At 32.5% G+C, this 22,249-nt stretch overlaps 1 protein-coding gene and 1 non-coding gene across 2 annotated transcripts in view; one reads left to right on the top strand and one right to left on the bottom strand.

Moving 5' to 3' along the window:
- Positions 1-22,249, bottom strand: part of LOC109537778 (unconventional myosin-XVIIIa) — a 158,599-nt gene that overhangs the window by 96,026 nt on the left and 40,324 nt on the right. The window contains exon 6 of the mRNA XM_019904657.2: positions 17,206-17,343. Within this exon, the coding sequence (XP_019760216.2) occupies positions 17,206-17,343 (138 nt within the window). The remainder of the gene's footprint in view (positions 1-17,205; positions 17,344-22,249) is intronic.
- On the top strand, positions 19,175-19,248 carry Trnai-aau. Its single transcript has one exon. It is a non-coding gene; the product is annotated as a tRNA-Ile (tRNA).

The raw sequence follows: 22,249 nt of genomic DNA, 5'->3' as shown, positions 1-22,249 counted from the left end.
ATACCTTTCGGTCCGGTATTTTTGTTCAAAATTCCGTAATTTCCGAATATTCTCACGTCTTTTATTACGAATTGATAACGAGTGTTCTATTTTCTTTACAGAGAAATAGGCGCACTTTTGTTGCTAAATTTAGTTAAAGCCAGACTATATATTTTTTTATATTTATGATTCTTAACATACTTAAACATAAACTTTTCGCTGCAAAATATACAGTATAATTTGTATTCCTGAAACATCCACAAATCATAAGTTATTTTTTTAAGATAAAAAATAATGAAATGATCCCTTTATATTCTCATACCGCCTAATAAAAAACATGTTTTAAGTTATTACTTGTGCGTACAATCAGGTGTCCTTTGCGTACGAGTGGGCGTTAAAATAATGTAATATTAAATGTGTAAATCGGCCGTTATTAGTTGCTTGTTATCGGAGCATGTATTATTTAGTACTCGGCATTGTTATTCAAACCCGTCCATTAGTGCCTTATGATTTCACATTAATACTCTGGTCTGGAACGTTGTTGCATTTTTGACAGCTCAAGCAGATAATGTTGCTTAACTGTTGTGGAATTTAAAACATTTGCGGAGGCTGGAATGCAATATTTTTTTAACATTTAAGCCGCATTGGCAATTTATGAATAAAGCATCTCACTTGGCCATAAGTTCAAGACCGGAATATGTTAAAACTGCTCCCAAATTTGCAGAGGATTAGTTCAAAAAGCGAAAACTCATAACTGTATTGATTTATACGGTAGTTCGGACCCAAGATGCTTATTAGCCGAAAAAAATTTAAACTGTAAAATTGTAAGGGAGTAGGTATAGCAACTGTACAGTTCCGAGACAGTAGGTATATGAACTGGTCCCATTAATCCAACGAGATTATTAAAAACTACAATGCAAGATTGCATTTTTTGCTGCAATTGTAACTTATTGCATAACAGTCACTAATTATTTATAAAGATGAGTTAGAAGAAATACATAGGTATGTATTATACCACATTTGCGTAACAAAAAAATAATTGTTTTTGCAATGAAAAACTTTCTTTTTGAGATTACCGCAATATTAACATGCCAAACCCTGAATACTAAAATGCTGTTGTACACTGCTAATGACATAATATCTCAACAAGTAATAGTTTATGCCATTTCTTTAAATGAAGGTCGGCCAGTGTTAACGACGCTATTAGATATGTACATTGTATTATATGATAATTAATCAAAACTATCAAAATGTATGAACTAAAGTATGCGTTCCTCGAAAAAAATTATTAGTAGTAAATCGTTTTAAACGATGAAAATGTGTCTGACGTTCATTGTTTTTTGTAGCAAAATATAGTTGATTGGAATTAATTTAAATACCCTGCTGTAAAACGAGCAGTTGAAAGTTACGTATTAACATAAAACAATTAATATAAGCCTACGTGCCAATTAAAATGAGGATATTAATAATTATTTTTGATTACATTGAAAGTTACAACATAAAATATAAATCGAATGTAGGTTTCCAGTTGAAATACAAAATATCATAACTATATTATAAAATATACAAAATGCCTTTATTTTATAATAAGCAACATTATACTCTGATGATGATTTAGGTAATCTATAAATATAAAGAAAATGTAAACCATGTATTTTTGGGTAACTTCTGTGAGTAGGAAATTAAAAAAAAAACATATAGTGACTTTAAAATCCAATTGGCTTCTTATGAGATCTAAGAATTGCGCATGAAAACATATAACAAACTATTTACTTGCCTCAGCAGCTGAAAGATGAAGATTTCAAATTTTATATAGCTACTATTAAATATTAACAGGGTCTAATTTCTATTGACTATTGTACAGTTAAAAATATACGTGATCCATAATACGTATACACGAGCTTGACCCGACGCATTACAACAAATGCACAATTTTATGTCAAAATTACTCGAATGTGGTTTAAAGTTGAATGACACCGACTACATGAGAGTCACTTGAAAATTTATTTTGGTCCTGATTATGTGTTTTTACTGTTTGAGTCGAACAAATAATCATAAAACAACTTCCTTAAAGATAATAGGAATGTATATATCTTCATATATTATTCTATTGCGTACCATAGATAAAATGGAACAGCTTTCAAACTTTAAACTAAATTTTTGTTTCAATTGTTAACTAGATATATTTTCGTTATCACAGACGATAATCTAAATCCGTGGTAGAAATTACCAAAAAATTGGAATAATTTTCCATTCAAAATATTTTTCATTTATCATGCATAACTCATATCTATACTCAAAGACAAGCTGTATATTTCCATACCTTTCCCATCAAAAACATCCCAATATAGCAGCATACAATTTCACTCTACCAAAAGTTCGATCATGATTAATCATTACGACAAACGCAACAGTCAATTTATAATGACCCTTATTAACCTAACCAATTTCAGACAAATTTAATTGTAAAAATGAAATGTTGAAGTTGCTGCAGGACCCGAACCGTATATGAAGCCAAAACCTTTCAAACCGAATTGTTTATCTTAGCCTCTCAATCTTCCCATTATTATTCCTATTAGGAAATTCGAGTTCGAAGAAATACGGAATTAAAATCAATTTTGTCTTAATGCAATCTAGATAAGTACATCTATGGTATAATAACGATTGTGCGCGCAATAACTACCCAAAGAGCGTCTCGTACTTTCTGAAATATCGGAATTTTTTCATGCGGACCATAGCGGAAAAGTTGAGTTGAAAGATATTTATTATGATTACTCCTTTTCTGTATAACTGTACAAAAATAGTACGTATACAAGTGAAATGTATAGCCAATAACGTACGAACAATACTAAGCGTTATTTCAAAAGTTAAAGCCCGCCAAAATAAATTAAAATTAATAGTAAGAAAAATAATTTAAAATAAAATTAATAACATATGTAAGTAATTACATGCAAAAACCTACGTCAAAACGTAGGTGTTTCATATAAAGTGATAATTTTCGGAGTTCATATATTAGCAACTTAAAACTTAATTTTTAAAGATGACAGAGAATGAGTTAAAAATTCTAATAACTTAAATTTTCAAAATTGTAGAACTCGGTTTGGTTTCCTAATACTTACAAACATGTCAATAATAGATAATACGCAAAATGCTAATCTTAGAACAATAAAAACTGTAGACCGATATATTTTTCGCTGCATCCAATAAACTAGCATTGATTTTGATTGCTGATTGATTGAAAAAATAAACGTTTTCTTTTTAAAATAGTAATAATTATTCGATCTTAGCAAATAATGTTTTTGTATTATTTTTTTCCTAAATTGTATGTTGTATGTATGCAACTGAAGACTTCTTTAGCAACTGTTAAAATAATAAACAGAGTAGGTTTTGTACGCGGTAATTTATATTTTGTCTGTCGGAATACATACATATCAATTAGCTTGACGTTTAGAATTTCTAAATCTGCTGAACTTCACTCATTTGCCATTACATTTAGTACTAAATGTTTACAAGAGCCATTCCGTATCTGTTTTAAGGGGGAGTTAATGAGTGGAAGCTTGAGCTAATTTCGTGGAAAGTTTAGAATATCTGCAGTAAAAATTATGTCACAATATTAACATATAAATTGTATATCTGCATAACTTATTGAATATCTTTTACATATGAATTCTATGTGCAAGCCATCAGCTAACATCTTTTAAATATAGTGATAGATTTTTATGTACTAACAGTAGGTGTTACCATTTCCGTAGGCAACAATATAAAATACACTTCCTTTCAGGACCATGTTCTGCAAAAAGCACATTTACATAAATCTTTGGCAGTGGTGCGAATTATAGATTCGACTCAGCATCGAAGAAAAAAATACACACCGGTAGTAAAGGTGTATCAACTTGAACAACCCACGTTATTAGGGAAATATTTGCATGTGGCTCATATCGCTTTGGTACAAGATTTTGCAACTGTGGAAGGTCAATCGTGGGTTTTTTGACAGGAATCGTTTTTTCCGTTAAATAGGAGAACGGATCTTTTCGATTAATTGTGCAATGAGTTGTAGGAAGTGGACCGAGAACAACATCTAAGAGCGGTGTGCAAACCTTAGATATTTGATAAAACTCAAGAACTTGCTGTTTTCAAGTTCAACTGAACTCAAGAAATGTGAATATTGTACAAAGAAGTTCAAAAATCTCATAATAATGTTTACTGCGCTTATCAACGCTTCAAGTATTTATTTTACTGGTTTCGTGTTGGTTCTCACTTGCATTATCTAAGCAAAAAACAAAACAAAATTACTGATAATATTTTTTTATGTTAAAAGTAGGTCCTCCATAAATAAACAGACATACTTTTCGTGGTCGTAAGGGACATCGAAACCACACTTCATTGCTTTATTAAAATATGCTGCGCCAAACAAAGCGCGTAAAATGCAAATTTCTGCAAATTTTTCTTTAGATTAAACTTTTAAATGTGTTTTTTTTTAAATACCGACTTTCAACGCTTTGAAGCTCAAAAACTGCTGGGTTTGCTGTCCCTTACTACCGCTGAGTGATTTGATATATTTATAGAATATACTCTATTTAGGATACAACGGCATTAAGTAAGTAAGTACTAAGGAACTCACAATAAGTGGAAACGTTGATTTAAACATCTGTATGTATATAGCCGCATATAATTCCAATCCCAAGTACACGAAGATGATCTCTTTTCGGTTCTAAATATTGGAATTTCTTAGGGAGGTATTTATTTCAAATTTGGAACGCAGACAGGAATTAGTGACATATTTTCGGTGGATATAAAAGATATTCGAAATTTTCGAAACTAAACAAAAAAATCTCGTTAGATTCTCTCGAAATCTCGAAAAATTGCAAGTTTTTCAAAAGATTTCTTTACCTCCATGTACCACATATATCTAAAATAATTTTGTTCCCTACTATCCCAAAAAAATTGTCCCCTACCATCCCTATAATGTTGCCGGCATATTTATGAAACATCCTGTATATGCATATTTCAATTATCTCTGTCAGGATCAAGTAAGAGTTGAAAAATTTAATTTAAACACGTCTTATAAATGTTTGTCTTATCATTTTTTCTACTTGATCTTGTATTCTATAAAACCCAACTACCAAAATGTAGACTGTGATCACCTAAATTTGTCATAATACGGTAACACTATACTACATTTGATTTTAACGTACATTCATCGATTTTTTAGTTATTTACTTGAATCCACATTAGGATGATTTGTCGCTTTTGCAGGAGTTATAAATGTCTTGTTTACCTGACTAGGATCTTATAAGCAAATAATGATAAATGACTTCATAAACGGATCAAGAAGTCCTCTGCCTCTATAATTAATATCCATTATTTATACACCTGCATAAAGATTAGCATACAATTCAATGAAATACTTTGCTATATCAAAAATACTTTAGTCATAACAGGCGTGCAAAATGTCACGGTCTCTTGAACCTCTCGATTCTTCAGATTAATTTATTAACCACTTCATACAACTATAACTGCTAAAGACTGCATGATCAACATTCCGAATATTGGCACCAATACGTTTGTTCTTGTTATTAAATTATAATCTACTTTTTATCATTTAATTGATCTCTGCATGCGGTGTTCGGAATACATATGCCAACTCTCGGTTATAACCGATCTACTCCAAACAGAAGTGAAAAGTTCTAGAAAATATAAATATTCGTGTAGGTCCGCAAAGACTTCATTGTCGAGCTACAGAAATTTCGATAAAATCGATTTTTTTTGGCAGAGCCTAGTTTTGTGGGACAATCACCATGCGCTAGTTTATTTTGTGATTGTGGGTTTATTTACAACTAAACTTTTAGTATAATACTTAAATAATAGTGAGCGACCAACATTTTGGTCGATTCTTGGTTGTTTTAAAACCCATTGCCAAAATTGTTGCTCTACCCTTTAATTTCTCAGCAGCAGTTCTTGAACTGGCGTAACATAATAAGACTAGGCCTGACACTGTGTTGAGTTGCGCTTTTGAGTTGATGCCGCTCTGTGAGTTGGCGAGTTACAACTCATCGCGCCGCACCTCGAATTGCGCTTGAAGCGGAATGACTCTTGAAATCGGAACTTTTAAAGGAAATTTTTTATTAGTTAAAATGTTGTTGGCTTCTATCATCGCTCGAAAATTGAGCAACAGTTTAATTTTTAAGTGATTTCTTCGCAGTTTTTTTGTTTAGTCAATATGTTTAGAAAAACAAAATTAATTGGGTTATTAATTTTAGATTTGCGGTGGTGCATTAATAGCTGCAGCTGAGTGAAATTCAGACAAAAATAAATGGCTCTAAATTTAAAATTAACTTAGTGAAAGATCGGCACTTGGAACGATTTTTGCACTTTTTAATAAACAAACTAAAATCGAACTGCCAATAAATTATTAAGTAATCATCTTTATTCTGGAGTTTTTTTTTGAAAATGTGTATGAATATTCAGTTTGCTACCGACAGTGGACAATATCGGTCGATAATCCTTTGTGTCGTGTTAATCACGTTCTTAGATGGGAAATATAGAAGCAATGGGGCCTTTATGGCAAGTGCGGCAGTTTCTAAAAATGTAGTGAATTTTTTAAAGATATATGGGTAGAAAAAGAAGGATGGGGAGCCAGCGTGCAGAAACCTGCTAAGAATGATCTCTAATCTATAAATATTTAGCTTCAACTGAGCTTAGTTTTCCGACAAGCAACTGAAGTTTTATGAATTATTTATATTTCCCTTACTTTTCTGATTTCTACTAAGTTTGGCTTTGGACAGATGTCCTGATGTATTAAACACATGTTCTTCTTTCCTTCCAGGTGAGATTTCGCAGCTTTCGGTAAGCTTAGCATTAGTTTGCCCCTAATTGCCATGCACATGAAGAACTTTTAGTCCCATACTCATCAACTAACTCGAAGGGTGGAATTGGTATCAATTGAGCTATTGGTTCTTTCCTCAATAATTTTTAAACTTTGGGAATATTTTGGGTTAGTTGGTCTTGTATTTTTACATCAAGCTCATCTGAAGCTTGTCGCCAAAGAACCATTTCATATATGGAAATATGGGTTCCAGTTCCATGCTTTTTATCAAAAAAAGTCAAGATTTGTAGTTTTGCCTGCTTTTTTTAATTGCAAGATCGACTGAAACCTGACGCCGTCTTTTTTGACGTTGCTCAAGAAAAATTTGAGCCACAGAGTTCCTTTTCACATCATTGGATAGAAAATTTGTAATTCGATTCAGTTATAACAACGTGCGAGTAAATTTTGGTGGATTTGTCACAAAATCCACGAAATTTTATTATCATACATTTAAGTGCAAGTTTGCGCCAAAATTTAAATGTCCCTCTTTCAAGTGTCTACTTTCTTTACTTAGGAAGTTGGATTTTTTTATTGAAGAGTATTCAGTTGCGCAAAAGCGTTCATTTTCAAATCAACATTTACGAAGATCAACATTTTTTATGTGAACTTAATTCTTCAACTTCCATGGTACCGTGATATCTTAGACGTCCGAAAGACTCGTTACGTGATTTTAGACTCAGTTTCACGTCAACAGACAATATTTAAAAATATTAATTTAATTTATGTTGATGTCAAGGGCACTTTTCATGATACAACCATACCGCATCTTTCCAATATTTTGCGCTTGCCATCGAACCAGCAAGATTTCACTCGAAGAGTGATTGATTAATAAACGACATATTGATATTTATTTCCAGAATCGGGAATAATCAAGAAAAACAACAAAACAAAAAACACTCGGAAACTAATCAGTTTCATTAAAACCCTAATAATTACAGCTTGCAACTAAATTATGTTGCTTTAATTTTAACCCAAAGCATACCGATATTTTTAAAATGGTCGTTTTAGTTCTTAGAGACTTCCATATGTATGTTTTATAACTTTTGCTCCAACTTTTATAACTTTTTACAAACCCAACAAATCGTCTCTCTCAAACGGCAAGCAAAAAAATAAAGCGCAATTTCCTTTCCCCTGAGAAACACACGTTCACTGCACTCTTCTTATGCAAACAAAAATTTAAATCGGCTAATGATAGACTGCACCACATTGAATGGCATTATCAATTACACGATCTTTGGGAAACTAATGCTAATCTTAGCCTGAAGGAATCGCAACCAGGTGGTTGCAAGTTGTTAAAACAACGTGCCTCCGTTGTGTAATAAGTATGGAATATGTTTGCGAGAGTGTGTAACTTTGCATTACCGGCAATTTGTTGAAAACTAATACCTTGACACAAAATTATATAAGGTGGTGCCTTTTAATAAAACGAAAAGATGAATGAACACAGGCAAGGTCCCCTACTAATAAGGAAAATATGGAATTAATAATGTAGCCTCATGAGGGTGGCTTTTAGAATCTAAAGCCTAGAATAATTAGGATTTGAAGCACATTCATGTAGATATTTTCAGATCCAAAAGCAGAAATCTGATACATAGCGCATTAAAGAAAAGAAATGTTTGAAAATGCTAGTGAGTCATAATATTTTATTTCATTGTCCATTTTCAATCGAAAGCGATAAGAGATCTAATTTAAAATAATCTGATAGCTTGTTACAAAGCATCGAATATTTAAATGTTTGCAGGCTGTTCGGGTTCCATGTATTCACAATGATAGTCTAATTGATAATTCTTTCCCAGTTAAACCATTCAACAAAAATTCATTGTGGTGTAAGAAAACTATACAATTTTACCGATATCGATCATTCGCCCCTAATTTTGATTAGTTGCCACAACATGCTTTATGCATTTCTAAAACATTATTTCCAAATTCGAGTCTAAAATTTTCGTGATTATAATTAACCAACCTGCAGCAATAAATATAATAATAAGGCAACTTTATTACGTAAATTACATTAATGAAATGCAATTATCATTAAGAAGCAGTTTCGGGTGATGGTCTTTAATTTATACGCGAAATGATTAAGCGACCTCTTAAGTAAATCTGTTTTTCACAATACGAGGGGAAATATTTAAAATTATAGTCATATAAGTATAACTATAGTTTTAAATATTTATAGTATGAATTATTTAATTATAATTATCAGAGATCGGTACAAATTGAGAGTAGCAAATTCTCAAAATCGTTGTATACTTCGAATTTTTCGTTCTAATTTACAAGGTTTTGTAAACCGTTTCGTTGCGTATTTTGCCCCAAAATGCGTGCCTTACGAAAAGAGAATTTTCTGACGTCGTTTATTACTAGTCCATTACAGGATGTTAAATTAAGATATTTTAAAAATGAAAGAGTTGAAATGAAGTGTCGGTAAGCCCGAGAAATGCGTTTATTTTTTAACGAATAAGATAATCCATCAGAAAACAAGCTTTACAAAATTTATTGAACTTTGGGGCACCATTTTGAGTACCTTTTGCAATATGTTTCATTTTATTACTAAGTGAAATTGAGTAATCTGTGAAGTAAATTTTTAACTGCTCCTAGTGCATTACCAAGTTAAACTGCGACGCCATTTTTTTCCATGTCGGTTATTACACTAAACTGATATTTTTAATAGCCTGTAATTTCGAGATCAAAAAATGATTTTACATATCTCTTAAATAAGGACTAAAAAACAACAATTAAGACTCTTACAGAAGATCAACACATTTGAAATTCGCAGTTTGGTTTTTACTTCACTTTCAAATCAAGTGATGCCGTCAAAATACAAATTTATAATAAAGAGGTTAAAATAGTCAACAAAATTAAAAATCAACAAATTAAAAAGCACACGCGCCAAATTGTATATTTTGTACACGGTTTAAAATGTTCATTCGCCATGAGTTACACAATACTTTGTATTTAGGACAAAAATATTTAAGGGATTGTGAAAGATATTATTTTCCCTTTTTTTAAATGTGTCACTGTGCTGGAATGATCCAAAGTTAATTTGTAACGCAGGAGCATTTTTAAATCAGTTAATTTTAGATTTATAGTGCAAAGCTGTAGTTCTCTTTCAGCTAAAACAATTCTAGGGAAACGCCGTAGGTACTCAGATTAGAGGATTAGAGGAAAAAAAATTGTCATAAAGGTGAACATGCGATATTAGTAAAACTAATTTCTAATCAGAAAAATTGACAGCGGAATGCTTAAGTATAATCATAATAATAATAACTAAATGTGTAATTGACAAGACAAAATAAATATTTTCCTCCTACAGTTTAACATTCACCATTCTGTGACAAGGAAACTTGCATAAAAATTCAGTATTCGCAACATGAAAACTCACAATGGCGTCGAAACATCCTTATCTACATTCGAATAGAATTCCAGATTATTAGAATTAAGTTTTTCCGCTAATGCTTTGGTTTCAATTTTCTTTAACTCCGACATGAAACCGAAAGACACTTTAATGACGAAGAAAACGATCAGTAGCTCAGTCACCATTATATGTAGTTTAAATGCAATTCTTGCGGTAAAAGCAAACGCTTCTCATTAGTAGTGTATTTCGGTTATTAACTAAAATGTGATTCCTAATTGCTGTATTTTTCACAATTTTCAGTTACTATTTCCACGCAACAGAAAATGCTCAAAATACACTGTTTCACTACACAAACGTTATTGGTATGATAGATGCTCAAGGCCTCTCTCAACACCACCTCGATTTAAATAAAATTTTAATAGAAGATTTTTAACTTCACTCAACCAGCAGTCAGCATATTTCTACCGCCACATGCTGTTTGTTCTAAGTGTTATAAATAACGGAAAGCTCCGATTGATTGTGTCAAAAAAGTATCTGGCCAAGTAGTAAATAAGAGACATGTAAGAATTTCTCTAAAGATATATCATTATGGCACTGATTATAAACATCATGTTTATTCGATTGACTGACTCATTTTTATAAGTATTTGGGTTAAAGACCAATGGACGGCCGGCATAAGACTAATAATTGATTTTACATGTCACACCCGTTCAGTCTTAAAACAAATTCCGACAGTAACCCAGTTATTTCATCGCCTGAACATAACAAGCTGAACATTATTACATAAAATTTATTGTTATTTAAATTTTTAATTTAGTATTACTCAGGTATAGCTGAACTCGTACAGGATGTATGCATATTAATTAATGTCCAATGTGAGTAGTACATACTACATGCTTTCATAAAATATTAAGGAACCATTATATTTGTGAAAATATCACGATTGTTTTGAATTTTTCAAGTTTTCGGAAAAAAATTGCTTTGAAAATTGTAGTATTGTCAAAGAAAATTCTAGTATGGGTGAATGCAATTGAATTTCTTCAGTAGCCTTTGACAAGAAAAAGTAAACTCAAACAACAATTTTACAACATTAGCAATCTAAACAATTTCAAATCACATAGAATCGGAATTATTTCTAGTTGAGAGATGGATGCAGAGTGAATGTTGTAATAGATCCAATTTTAATTCAAGTCGCTTAACGCACTTGCATAAAATGTCTACAACACTTTCTTTTAATTTGTATTAACGTCAATAGTCAGCTCTCTCAGAAAGGAATTATAATGGTATTACGTAAAAACATTGTAAAGTCCACGATAGAAACCAAAGAATATCAATTTTTAATTAACTTTCCACTCTACCAAAAAACTGCAACTTTAAACAGCTCTGATCTATGATTATGTACACTTTTATGATATATTAACCGATCAACCATAACTGATTTGTGGCAAATAAGTTTTGTATTTCTTTCACTTTACTTTCGTGGCCTTAATTGATTGAAATCTGATAACAATAAGTCATGCCCACCTATCCCATCTATTCACTTTCCAGAGACTTTTGTTGTCCAATATAAAAAAAAAACACTTAAGAAAGCAACTCATGAAAAATATACAGTGAAATGTACACTAGAAATAATCACTGTAAATGACATTATTTCCAAAAGAATAAATGTCGAAAGTAGATAAATAATCGAAGGTGTCAACACTTAAGTGAACTACTTTTTAAAAGACTTTTAAAGAGAAACTTTGCGGCACATTTACATAAATTGGGAGAACCAACTCAAAACGCATCTTAATGGGCTGTTATGCAAGAAATTGTAGATCTTTAATGAGGCTTTTTATGTTCGTTAATTTAAACTACACTCCAAAATATTGTGTGTTTGTTAGTCTTTTACATATATGTACTACAGATTTCCTATCATCTAAAACGAAATAATAAAGCTTAATAAAAGTAAATATTGCAAATATTTCGAATTACGTTTAATAATAAGGAATCTCTAAAAACTGTAGATAAATTCAAGTTAAAATATTCGATTACGCATTGTCTAGGTACAAAATAAATATCGGTGTCAGATCTAACACTGATAAAAACCAAAAACACTTCGTTTTATCGGACTTAATGTGTTTCTAATGTGTTCTGCTTCTCAATAAATAAGCAGTTGAGTGTCTTATAACAAACAAGAAATGTAGTAAATATTGACAAGAATTTCGAGATATGAAAACGCCAACAGACAACTGAATCAATACGTTGACAAATTGCAACTTGGGACTGAAAAAATACATTAAGCATTTGAATGTTGTTCTAAAATTCAATTTGCAGGAATGAGCCATGAACAAACGGTGCCAGGAAACTCCGACAAAACAGTTAAATTTGCATGTAAAAACCGCTTCGTAAACCGATGGTATTTAAAATGTTGTTTAGTTGTTGCTTTATGCATGTTAATTGTGCTTAATTCCCCTGCATAAAACAACGCCATTAACTACTTTCCTGTTAGAGAAGAAAGCGTTCATTGTTTTCAGTCCTGATTAAAAGATAATCATATGAGGAAGTTGCAAAATTGCTTCACTGGATTCGACCTTGCCCTGCTGCGACTGCAGTTATTCTACAGGGTGAGCCGCAATAGAAAATGTAAACTGAAAATTTCCGAAAAAAAAAATAAACACTGATTTTATCTTCCGGTATTTTTGTTTGTTTGGGGTGTTGTTTCGAAGCAAAAATGTAAAGTTTTAAGTATTGCAGTTGCTTTGTCATGGAAATGCTTTGAATCCGCGATTCACTTTTGCGCTTTCATCGTTAATTGTCTTTTTCAAGTTCAAATATTTTTTAATATATCGATCGGAATACAAAGTGTAAGAAGTACATTCGCGGAACGGATAACTAGAACTAAGTCGGAAACCTAGATCTCCATGTTTTAAAGAGAAAAATATATGGTTAAACATTTATTTTTTATATATGGATTTCCGATGGCAACGGCTCTAATTAATTGCAAATGGCTCCGAAGATTCGGGAAACACTTAGTATTTCCAAAATTCAATAATCTATGGTATGTAGAAAACTAAACTAAGGTAAAATAACTGGCCATAATAAAATGTTTAGTTTCATCCAGAAAGAACAGAAACGATATACTAATTATCCAATATTATTCAAATAACCTCGGGAGAGTCAAGAAGTTTTCAAATCGTGATAGTATTTTGTTGACACAAACTGAGGTCTCAAAGAAGAAAATAAAAAATTATAAAGGAAACTAACTATTAAGTTATTAGTAAATTTTTAATGTTTGTAGTGACTAGTAATTTGCCCTCAGTTTCAGCCATATTTCTAAAGTCAAAACATAAAAAAGACAACAAATAATAAGAATAATAATGTGTGAACGGTATATTTCTAATCTTGAAGTTTGAATTAATTTGTATTAAGATCTTCTTAGATACGCCAGAAACTTCTGCCCAATTTTTTGGTGTCCATAGAGCCTTGCACAATAACTGGAGCAATTTTACAAATAGTTCCTCAATCTAAATCAATTAAATTTAGTCTTTCATAAAATAAAATATCTAACAAAGTTTTTAGGAAAACGCATTTAGTCCGAGATTGATAAATTGTGGTAAAAATTCTCCAGTTGGAAACGCGTGGTACTAATTTTCAAAACAAATCTCCTGAACACGTGTATTAAAAGTACATGTGCCCTACTTAAATTGTAATCCAAACATATATTTGGTTTTTAAATAAATTACAAACGGATTACAATGTGTGAACCAAATATATTTAAATAAATACTCTTTTTGACAATTGTTGTTCTATCTGCACTTTTATAATTCATTTCCTTATTTTTAAGCAATTAATCCGTTGAAAGTATATACAACTCGCTTCTAAACTAACCCAGTTTTAGACGGTTGTTTACTCTTGCTTCTTTAATGTTTCCGCGTTCAAGTTTCAAGGGCTCCCGATTTTTAGAATGTTGGTACCCACCCATGAAATACGTTAGAGTTGCTTAACTATAACAGCACGAATGCACAATTACAATTAAGTAAATTGACAATATAAATAATTAGACAAAATTATTAAATAAAAATGAAAAAAATGCTTTATCGTGAATACACACTGATAAAAAATGATTCCATTTATGCTAAAAGATTGGAACAATGCAATTCAATTCGTAGTATAAGTTCATTATTGTAGCTTTCATCAATATTTTGCGAGGGGTCCAGGAATAAGCATAAATATATCAAACAATATAAATAAAAATAGGTTACTGCTGTTCGCAATTGCAACTTGTATGAAAGATGTTTAGCAATTTCCAGGCAGAATTTTGATTCAAAAAGGTGTGTACCTACAGAATGTACCAAATGATCGAGATATTGATAGTTGGCAAAACAAAGGTGATTTTAGTATAACGAATAATAAGTAGAAGGTCAAGCATTGACCTTTGCAAGATTCGAAATTCGGAAGATATTTTGAAATACTGCTATGAAAACTATGAAAATGTAATATTAAGTAAATTACTTTTCTTTCAGTTTTTAATGAGAAATATTTCTGCATTTTCAACAATTCCTATGTTGCTTGGTGCATTTTGTTTTACTTCTGTATGCATAATTGCGGGAAAAATGTCATGATATTACCATGAACGCATTTACATTGTAACGAATATGACTATGAGCATGTTGCGTATACACCAAGTCAAATTGGGTCCACATGGCTTTTAAGCGATTTAATAGAACTTAGCGCAAGACATCGATGACTAGATATGTTAATCGTGACTTCTTAGATCAGGATAGTTCGCCAAATAGAACCATATCACGAAACCGACATATAAACATTTGGCCAGATATTTATATCATCATTGAACGACCCAGTTTCGGCCAGCGAACCTCCCACAACATGCCTAGAGGATTACTTTGATTATCGAAATTACCATTCTGCATCACGTTCTCACTTTTTCTATGTCAATTCTTCGAAGTAGTACGAACCTATTAAGCCACTACATAAAGAGAAAATAAAAGTACATTTTCCGATGCTTCGCCAAAGTGCATTTACTAGACATTACCTAGTGACCTTTTGAGAGTCACAAGAGTCATGCAATAAGTCAGTAGCGCACCGCTTAAAATACATTTAAGTACGTAATTTATTATTAGCTTCTAAATGCATGTTTTGTAAACAGACACGGTTTTACGAATTTACTGTGTCCATTAATTTATTAGCCTGCATATCTGGGGGCTCCAGTTGTCCAGCTCACTTTAAAAGCTGGTCTTAAGGAAATGTAGCACTGACTTAAGTAGGTGAAAAACTCAAGTAATGCTAATTTAAGTCTACTCTCAAAGTGAAATTTGAATAATTCTAAACTGTGCTTTAAAGTGTTTTGAATGTATTTAATATCAACCTTTACTTTCTATAAAAAGTCAGTATTGAAGTACGTCGTCTGTTTGCAATACCTCCTAAGCCCATATTCGCTTTCCTTTTCATTGATAAAAGGGATGGGACATTTCCAATGATTCTTATGTACTTTCAATATGTACCACAATATCAATTTTTCTTCTAAACTGAACTGGACTAATGAAAACAGAATAAATCCGCCTATTTAGGAAAATATATAATGTGATATACCTATGTGTATTTCGATTGAAACGTTCAAAAAATTTCTCGGCATTAGAGAAGCGAAATATAGATACTTGCTATCAATATATAAATGTTTAGATAAAATGCTGACTCTAAATTATACAGAGTGACCCAAAATTAAGTTGCATAATTATAACCGCGCAAGTTCGCAAAAATTCATATAAATATAGATCTGCATCTGCTTGGTACCAGATATATAGATTCACATTAAGTAGGTACATGTAAATTTGGGTACAACTCTCTTTTGAGTTAAGTTTATTTGGCACCATGTTAATTTGATTTGCGTTAGTAAAATTAGTTAGAAAAATGTATTCCCGATTTTTCTACCATTTTGTCGTATTTGCAAATACAATATATAATCCTAATATATATAATATACCTTGTTAATCGACAACTAAAGACTCGATTACTTAAATATTAATATTAAAGTCTAGTTTTAAATTGGGAACTTATGAATGAATAAGTTAAAGTAATGTTAAAATAATCATTATTACATTTCGAAAAAACACTTATTAAACGTAATTTAATAGTAGTCACAGGATAATTTACGATAAAACTCCATAATGGTGATACGCCCATGATGATAGTACAATACTAACCAGATGAATTAATCGATCGGAGAAGGAATTTAAACTGAAACCTGTTCTTAGATTGAACATTTTTATTTAGATATTCAACAACAATTGTTATATCATAGCCCAGTAAAGCCAGTAAACGGTCACATAATTAATTAATTCAAAGTATGTGCAGAATGCATGCCGTTCTTGCTATATGACCATATAAAGAGAAAATAAATGTAATGAAAACAGACGCCCAAGAGATTCCAAAAACATCCAGTTTTACAGAAAAATACACCGATCCTTTTATGGGTGATCAGTAATAAGAGAATCTATTGCGGCTATAAACGACTTCGCAGAATTATTAATTATGATAAGTTATCGATTTATTGAGGCAAAAATAGATTGCTGAAATCATCAGAAGAGCAAACCACATAGTATTATCTATAAAATATATTTAATCAAAGAGAAAAGTTACACTGCATATTACTGCTCGGTTCACGGTTTCATCTATTTAATGGTGGAATTCATTCAATGTTATATGTTGTACTTTTAGTGTTGTTTCGTACTTGATTTCCCCCATTCCGAGTTCTGAAGAACATACTTAGTGCAGTTAGAAAGCCAAAGGCTTAATCGCTAATTTTTAACAATAATTTCACATATGTTGTATTGTTAAATAGTACAAAATGCCGTTCAATTTTTTTCATAGATAACTGATAAATATTTATTAATTTGCTTGACCCAGAGATTTAAAATTGATACGGACAACACCTTCTACAGGGCACCTCAATGTTGTTTGACGCTGACTGACAATTCAGCAATTAGCAGAAAATAAGAAAATAACTTACCGTCGTGGACTTGTTAAACCTTCTACTGCCAGATCGCTTTAGAGTGCCTCCTCTAATGTTTGAGTCATCCAAGTCGATTTCTCCACCATCATGAGCAGATCTTCGACTAAGTTCGCTTAACTCAGCTACAGGTTGAACCTGAAAGCATAAAATATTGGATAATTCTAAAATAAGTATCTCGAGGCAGTACCTACGTAAGTTTGCAACCGAATGCAAAGAAAACAAATAATATGTGGATGTACAGTGAGAGTATCTAACATGCAAGAAATTCAGTATAATTCAACACAAATGTTTAAACAGCGGGTTCCAAAAGTGTAGCAAAAGTTTGCCATCACTGCCAATCCTATTTTTCGAGGCTAATCTTAAAGGGTATGTCAATTTAAACATGTGTACTAAATATCAAACGTTTCTTGCAATTTTAAAAAAACAGCGTTTGATGAAAGATTGCCATCAAAATGTCGACCTTAACTGAAATCCAGAAAATTGAAATTAAAATGATCATCGGTTACGGAAATAGAGCAAAAACACAAAATGTTAGTTACACTCAAATAGTTACTCAATTATTAAAACCTAAAAATTTCAACTTTATAAAATAACAATCCACCAAAAAGTCACGGAAGATGATCCGCATAGAACACTTCAGTATTAGGAAGAAATGATGAATCTACTAAAAACTGCAACAAAATTTTAATTATTGGAATTGGACAGACAAAAACCCGCCCTGGATGAGGGCAGACCTTTCGCAACATTCAGAAAGTTTGTCAAAAATCAATGTTTGGATAGGGATTATTGGTGATCGAATTGACCTGATTTTCAAGGATGGATTTTCTCAATGGAGCGAGCTATTTAGAACTCATGCAAGAATAATTAGTTCCCAATTTGGCTGCTGCGTTTTCTGATCCGGATGATGTAGCGACTGGAAACATCTACTTCCAACAAGAGGGTGCCCCTGGTCATTTTGCAAGAGCTGACTGAGTATCTGCATGATCTGTTTTTAGGCAGATTGATTGATAGAAGAAGACCGGTTGAATGGCCTCCAAGATATTCGGATTTAACACCAATAGACTATTTCCTCTACGAGTAGGTACTTGAAATGCAAAGTGTTTCAGATCCAACCGGAAAACAATGAGGAGTTGCAAAAACAAATACGACAGGAGCGTAGACAAATTTCCGCCCAAGTAATTAGAAATGTCCAAAACGAGTTTGTTTCGTTTAGGATTTTCTCAGTTAGATAATGAACAATATTTTGAGCAGTGATTGACGAAACAGGATGGAGTTGAACCAAATTTACATATTTTTTGAACTGGTTGATTTCAGTCAAACCATTTTTAAACAAGACATTTTAATGTGGTATTTAGAATGCATGTGTAAACTGACATACTCTTTAAGGATAGTCATAAAAAACCTGGACTATCAATTAAAAATTGTCGATGACGCCATTTAACATCGAGAAGTGCACAACTTTAAATAATAAGCGACATGTCCGACCATATTTCGAAAAAAAGGTGTTTCATTTATTGACTTTATTCCCAGTGAGAGTTTGAAAATCAGGGTTTATCTGATTTCATTGAATTTTCTGAAATTATCTTTTTTGAAATTATCATTTTCTGAAATTAACCTTTTTCTACAAGCTGCAGGACATTTTAAATTATTGAAAACTGGCAAATTTTCAAACACATTATATTAGTGAGAGTAAAAGAAATGATGACAACACAGAGTAATAACAACACTGTAATTCCTCAAAATATACAGTGAACCAAAGACATATTTGCTTATTATAACCAGGATAATAAAAACGTTTAGTGTTTTACTTCTGAAATATGAAGTGAGTTGCGTAACAAAAATGTAAGTAGGTCACATTCAGTTAAACATTTACATTTTCAATTCAATATTAATGAAAGTATATTTAGTATAACAAATTGAAAGAGGTTTCCAGAATAAAATAGGTGGAAGCTTTCGAAGATGAACAGGCCCATTAGCTCAGTTGGTTAGAGCGTCGTGCTAATAACGCGAAGGTCGCGGGTTCGATCCCCCCATGGGCCATTACTTTTTATTAAAATTCGGAGCAATTACAAATTTGTTTATATGCTTTAAAATTATGCGATATTTTGAAAATATTTAATTAATTTATCATAACTTTTGCTATCAACCAATGATTCGGGCGTTCAGGCCCCATCGTAGCAGTGTTAGCCGTAACTCAATTAATTTTTAGGAGTCGGCGCAGTGCTACGCAAATGGCTTGGCGCGCTAACCCAGCGCACCGACGCAGTAACTCAGTTCCGTTTTTACTTGTTTTTAGATTTATTTTAAGGGCCATTTATGAAGAATATTTTTAACATTTCTTCAAAAGTTCAGAATTTTTCACTTTTAGCAGCTACTCTTTTTTCTAAACGCTTAATTTTCAAAAAAATCACTTAAAAATTTGGACAATCTTAAGGTATTTTTCGCAAAAAAAAATATGAAATAAATTATTAGAACGCTCTCCTCCTTCGTCGCTATGGAAAAAGTTTTTAAATCCCTTGCCAGTTTCGAATTTGTGACAAAAATCAAATAATTTTGAAAACTGATATAATCAGAAAACAAACTGAATAAGTGAAAGTGTATAATAAATTATTTGGAAAACTCATAACTACCATTCCTCTGATAACTGTAGAGTTTGTAAAAAAAAAGTGTTTTAGTTTTGACTGATTTTTTTTTATTTGCTTTCTACTGAAACACGCTCTATTTTGTAGAATTTTACTTAAAATACTGACGATCTGGATGTATATAATAATCTGGATGTAAAAATTACAAGATATATTTATAGCTTTGGATGAATCTGAGTCGAATTCGGGACACAAACGAAAATAAATTTATCCCGTTTTTCCCAAAAACTATTATGGTTTTCGTTTAAAGTTTTTAATCAAAAACGCAAAAAAATATATCTTTCTGGGCAGAAAGACCGATTGGGTCGTTAGCCTTTTTAGCTTAACAACACACATCGAAGCAGGGTTTCAATAACAGGTGGTGTTTGACCAAACACGTGACTGCAGCATACGACACGATCTCGAGAGAAAGACTCCTACAAGTATCTCAACGTGGTACCATGCAGCCTGCTGAACAACATGCTTTGTGATAGGCCTTTCCAAATAATAACAGGAGGGAACAAAAGCAAAATGAGACATCTCAATAATGGACTGCCTCAGGGCTCGGTAGGTACTCGCACCTGCCCTGTTTAATCTATATATTTCCGACCTGCCACACACAACGTCAGGAAAGTTCGGATATGCTGATGACATAGCTCTTGCATCGCGGAGTAAAACCATGGGGGAGGCCAGTAACACGCTGTCGGAAGGTCTGGCCATGCTGGGGAGGACATTTCGCCCGACTGGAGACTAATCCCTAATAAGAATGAAACTGAAGTGATGTGCTTCCACCCAAATAATAAACAAGTACGACTAGAGCCCCCAGTATACTTCAATAATAACTTACTACGGTATAATCTTTAACCAAAATATTTAGGGGTAACAATGGACTGAACTCTTCCATACAAAGCACAACTAGCTACCACCGCGGCTTAAATAAACACCAGAAATAATATAATTCACACACTCTGCGGTACTACTTGGGACGCAAAAGCATCGACTCTCAAAACTTCAGCTCTTAGCTTTGTGGCTGAATACTGTGCTGTGTCTGGCTGAACAGCTGCCATGTAAAGACTATCGACACCAAACTCAACGAAACAACGAGAACAATTAGCGGCTGTTTAAAGACCACACCTTTTGACACAAGATTTGCCTTGGCTCCCGATTCTGAGCAATATTACACCTCCCACCATCCGCGGGTAAGGGGACTTAGGGAATTTAATAAAATAGTGTAAAATGCCCTACTGTCGACAAGAGCGACTTCTTTGAGGCCACTTACTCTGTGCTGGACTGGATTAATGACCTTGATTTTTAAATTCAATTTTTAATCGTGTACACAGAATCTTATTTTAGTGACTGTACTATTGTGTCCTTTGTTGAATTGTGTGAATAAGTGTTTGTGACATTTTTTTCTAAAAACTGAATCCATATAAGCCATGCGGTAAATAAATCAAATAATGAGATAAATTTTAAAGATTTGATTGAAAGTAAATATAATAAAAATTCGTATGTTTTTGACTCGCCTGATTTTAAAAATTTGCACTAAATAACCCTTCAACTTCGTCCAAATTTGTCAATGAGACGTTGATTTTATTAAGCACTTTATTAAGTTTGCTGGATAGTTGCTGAAAGTCGATAGATTTCGACTAATAATTAAGCATCATAAAGATCAATAAAAATAATAAACACATATTGGATTGGATAACTCCGCCTGCGTTAGCGGTTGGGTGAATTAAGTAACTCAACTGTTGACGTTGCCGGTCCCAAGCCTGGATAAAGGAGGAGGATTCATGGGAGAGGCCAGCAACCTACCCACGGTCAAAAAAACTTATGCTAATGGAACCAACAACTTAGCCTCGGATAGGACTGATTATTTTGATGACGACACGGCGAGAACAAGGAAACGAATAAGAAAATCCAAACCCCTTAGAGTGGCGACTTGGAATGTAACCTCCTTCAACAACAAACATCAGGAAATAATAATGGAACTGGAAAATAAAGGAATCGATATCTGTGCTATAGAAGAAACGAAAAAGAAAGGCAAGGGCAGCACCAGGTTTGGAAGCTACATTCTTATATACAGCGGAAGAGAAAAGAATGAAAGAGCAACGTCGGGAGTAGGCATATTGATGAATGGAAAGTAGGAAAACAACATAAGCGGCATAAACTACGTCAACAACAGACTGCTGCAACCAACAGTTAAACTTCAGAAGAGCAAAACAAGTCATATAATCAGTGTTTACGCGCCTGACATCAACAAACCCCGGTTAGAGATTGACACTTTTTACCAGAACTTGCAGAGAACCCTCAACGGTATTCCAAAGCAAGATGAAGTAATTATCCTGGGAGATCTTAATGCAAGGATTGGCAATGAAACAATAGTGGGGATCAAAAACCGATTTAATGAAGAAACAATCAAC

This window comes from Dendroctonus ponderosae, unplaced genomic scaffold (genome assembly GCF_020466585.1).
Source record: "Dendroctonus ponderosae isolate FM_Combo_2020 unplaced genomic scaffold, Dpon_F_20191213v2 Dpon_F_20191213_4, whole genome shotgun sequence".
NCBI lineage: Eukaryota > Metazoa > Arthropoda > Insecta > Coleoptera > Curculionidae > Dendroctonus > Dendroctonus ponderosae.
Note: the sequence above shows the minus strand (reverse complement) of the source record. Positions and strands in the feature narration are given on the sequence as shown.